This window comes from Mastomys coucha, unplaced genomic scaffold, assembly GCF_008632895.1.
Source record: "Mastomys coucha isolate ucsf_1 unplaced genomic scaffold, UCSF_Mcou_1 pScaffold8, whole genome shotgun sequence".
Lineage (NCBI taxonomy): Eukaryota > Metazoa > Chordata > Mammalia > Rodentia > Muridae > Mastomys > Mastomys coucha.
Genome location: NW_022196914.1, coordinates 61,155,050 through 61,158,378, shown reverse-complemented (window position 1 = coordinate 61,158,378; position 3,329 = coordinate 61,155,050). Strand labels below are relative to the sequence as shown.

Below are 3,329 nucleotides of genomic sequence, written 5' to 3'. Positions count from 1 at the left end.
AGGACCTCAAGTTCCCGTTCGTAGAGCTCCCACGGGATGAAGTGAAGCTAGGAGCTCGGCTTCCTTCAACTAACCATATGACAGAAGATGACACCCCCTCATTTCTCTCTTACCCATGTATGATATAGAGCTCGAACCAGTGCACGGGTTAAATGTGCCACTCTTAGACACTAAAGACACTACCATGCTTGTTCTTGGTAACAGTTGCTTTTTTTTTCCCCCTGAGTTCTCCAGGGAGTAGAAGACATGCTGCTTATAAATCCCAAGGCCCTTTGTCCCTCACTAGCTAAACTCCCACACTGTAAGTCACAGGTTCCCTTGTCACTGTGGGAAAGAAACTGAACCTACCCAGCCTTAGTTGTATGGCCTTCAGTGAGGAGAACATTGTATAAGTCCTCAGAAAGAGTCAGCTCCACCCAGCAGTGAGGCACGGCTCATGCAGCATGTGCTGTAACTTAACAAGAAGTGAGTGGGATAGGAGACAGCCCATTGCAGAGTCCAATTGTGTCCCTCAGGCATGGTAGAAAGAGCTGGCAAGAAGCAACCTGGGCAGTCCTGTGGACCTCTTGCACCCTAGTCTGAGTAGCTAAGTATGTTGCATCAGGGAAAGCAGACAAGACAATGCCCCTCCCCCATCCACCCTTCCTAGGTGCACATGTACCTCAAGACCTGATACCTCTGTAAAGCCACTCTCCTCCTGACCCATGTTCTCCTGAGCCATCTTCTGCTGTTTGATATCAAGCATGGCGAGGGCCTCCAAGTACCGCTGATTCAAAACTAGGAAGGGCCACATGTGACAGTGTTAGTTCTGAGGCCAGGACTATAGAGAGTTACATCAGTGCCTTACACTCATTTCTTCTAAGCAACACATGCATCAGACATTACACACAAGATTGGGCTCCATCCAGAAAAACCTATCTGAAGAAATAGCAGGTATCATGGGAGAAAGCAATTTTTATTTTTACGTGTGAGGGTGTCTGATCCCCTGGAACTGGAGTTACAGACAGTTGTGGTTGCTGAGTATTGAACCAGGTCTTCCAGAAGAGCAGCAGGTCAGTGCTCTTGACTGTGTGAGCTCTGTAATAGCTACATCTAATGGGGAAGCCTAACTTTGCCACCCAGGCCTGCTGTTAGTTTGCTCTAGGGAAGTCTGTAGATTTTTGCGTGGGTGGATAGGGATTTCTAGACAGGGTTTCTCTATGTAGCCCTGGCTGTCCTAGAACTCATTTTTCATAACCAGGCTGGCCTGGAACTCAGAGATCTCTGAATGCTGAGATTAAAGACATGCACCACCACCACCACCACTCAGCGAATTTTTTTTTTTTTTAAAGTGAACACGTAAATTATTTTGAGTCTCTGAAGACTGCCCTGGGAATCTTTTCAGAATAAGCATCCCGATACCAATGGGACTGGAAGGAACAAGAAGTCACCTGCAGACCAAAGCCAGGACAGTTCCTGAAAGGCACTGATGCCAAGTCTAGTTTGTATTCTCTTTTGATACTTAAAACCACAAGGTGGGGTGGAGGGCAAGGGGACAAGAGTGAAATTTGACAGAAGCCCAGGTGGTGGCAAGGGTGTTGTTATGGGCAACAGTCCATTGTTTCAGCTCTTCCTCCAGGTCATCATCTTCAAGCACCAACTGAAGTTATGTCTACCAAAGAGTTAGCACTGCCACGCTTTAAATCACTAAATAAATCAGTAAAGCATGTTAGTAACTAGATTTTTCCTGTTTCAGACAGTGAGGGGGACTAGATAGTAAGATCTATACTGTATTCATATCAAATGTGCAAGTTACCCAAATTCCATCAGATTTTTACGTTTAAGAACTCTCGCAGCCGGGCAGTGGTGGCGCAAGCCTATAATCCCAGCACTTGGGAGGCAGAGGCAGGCGGATTTCTGAGTTCGAGGCCAGCCTGGTCTACAGAGTGAGTTCCAGGACAGCCAGGGCTACACAGAGAAACCCTGTCTTGAAAAACAAACAAACAAACAAAAAACAAAAAACAAAAACAAAACCAAAAGAAGAAGAAGAAGAAGAAGAAGAAGAAGAAGAAGAAGAAGAAGAAGGAAGAAGAAGAAGAAGAAGAAGAAGAACAACAACAACAACAACAACAACAACAACAACAACAACTCTCGGGGCTGGCTAGATGGCTCAGCAGGTAAAAGCACTGAGCGCTCTTCAGAAGGTCCTGAGTTCAAATCCCAGCCACCACATGGTAGCTCACAACCACCCAATGAAATCTAACACCTTCTTCTGATGCATCTGAAGTCAGCGACAGTGTACTTATGTATAATAATAAGTAAATCTTTTAAAAAAAAAACTCAGGTGTAATGGCACATAGTTTTAATCTGAGCATTCGGGAGGCAGAAGCAGGCAGATCTCTGAGTTCGAGGTCAGCCTGATATACAGACTGACTTCCAGGGCAGGCTACACAGAGAAAGCCTGTCTTGAATTAAAAAACAAAAACAAGTGGGGCTGGTGAGATGGCTCAGTGGGGAAGAACACCGACTGCTCTTCAGAAGGTTATGAGTTCAAATCCCAGCAACCACATGGTGGCTCACAACCACCCATAATGAGATCTGATGCCCTCTTCTGGAGTGTCTGAAGACAGCTACAGTGTATTTACATATAATAAATAAATAAAAAAACAAAAACAAGGGAGCTGGAGAGATGGCTCAGTGGTTAAGAGCACTGACTGCTTACTCTTCCAGAGGTCCTGAGTTCAATTCCCAGCAAGCACATGGTGGCTCACAACCATGTGCAATGGGATCTGATGCCCTCATCTGGCATGCAGGTGTATAGATAGAGCACTCATATATGTAAAATAAATAAATAATTTAAGACAAAAACAAGTTTTCCTGGAAGGCCCTCTTTCTACAACAGAAAGAAGGGATTTCACTATCTAATAGAGAAGAGAACATACTGTCTGTCCTTCTCTCTCCAGAGTGAGTGTGAGGGCTTGTGATCTGGGCAGCTTCTGTCCTAAGCTACTGTAACACAGGTTAACTGCAGCAGGCTCAGGAATGTCTGCATCCAGATCTCATCCGGGGGCTGCATGAGCTCAAAGAGCCACAAGGTCTGACTCAGGGTTGGCTTTGTTCCCTTCAAACCACCACTTAGTTTCTTCTGAGGAGAAGAGATAGCAGCTTTTCTTAAAAATCTCTAAGAAAGGCTCGGCGGTGATGGTGCACGCCTTTAATCCCAACACTTGGGAGGCAGAGGCAGGTGGATTTCTGAGTTCGAGGACAGCCTGGTCTACAGAGTGGTCTACAGAGTGAGTTCCAGGACAGCCAGGACTATACAGAGAAACCCTGTCTCGAAAAACCAAAAA

The 3,329-nt window shown here is 45.6% G+C and overlaps 1 protein-coding gene across 1 annotated transcript in view; it reads right to left on the bottom strand.

The window, feature by feature from the left end:
* The window catches only part of Ccdc125 (coiled-coil domain containing 125), a 34,937-nt gene that overhangs the window by 14,172 nt on the left and 17,436 nt on the right, over positions 1-3,329 (bottom strand). Inside the window, exon 9 of the mRNA XM_031360094.1 lies at positions 662-777. Within this exon, the coding sequence (XP_031215954.1) occupies positions 662-777 (116 nt within the window). The remainder of the gene's footprint in view (positions 1-661; positions 778-3,329) is intronic.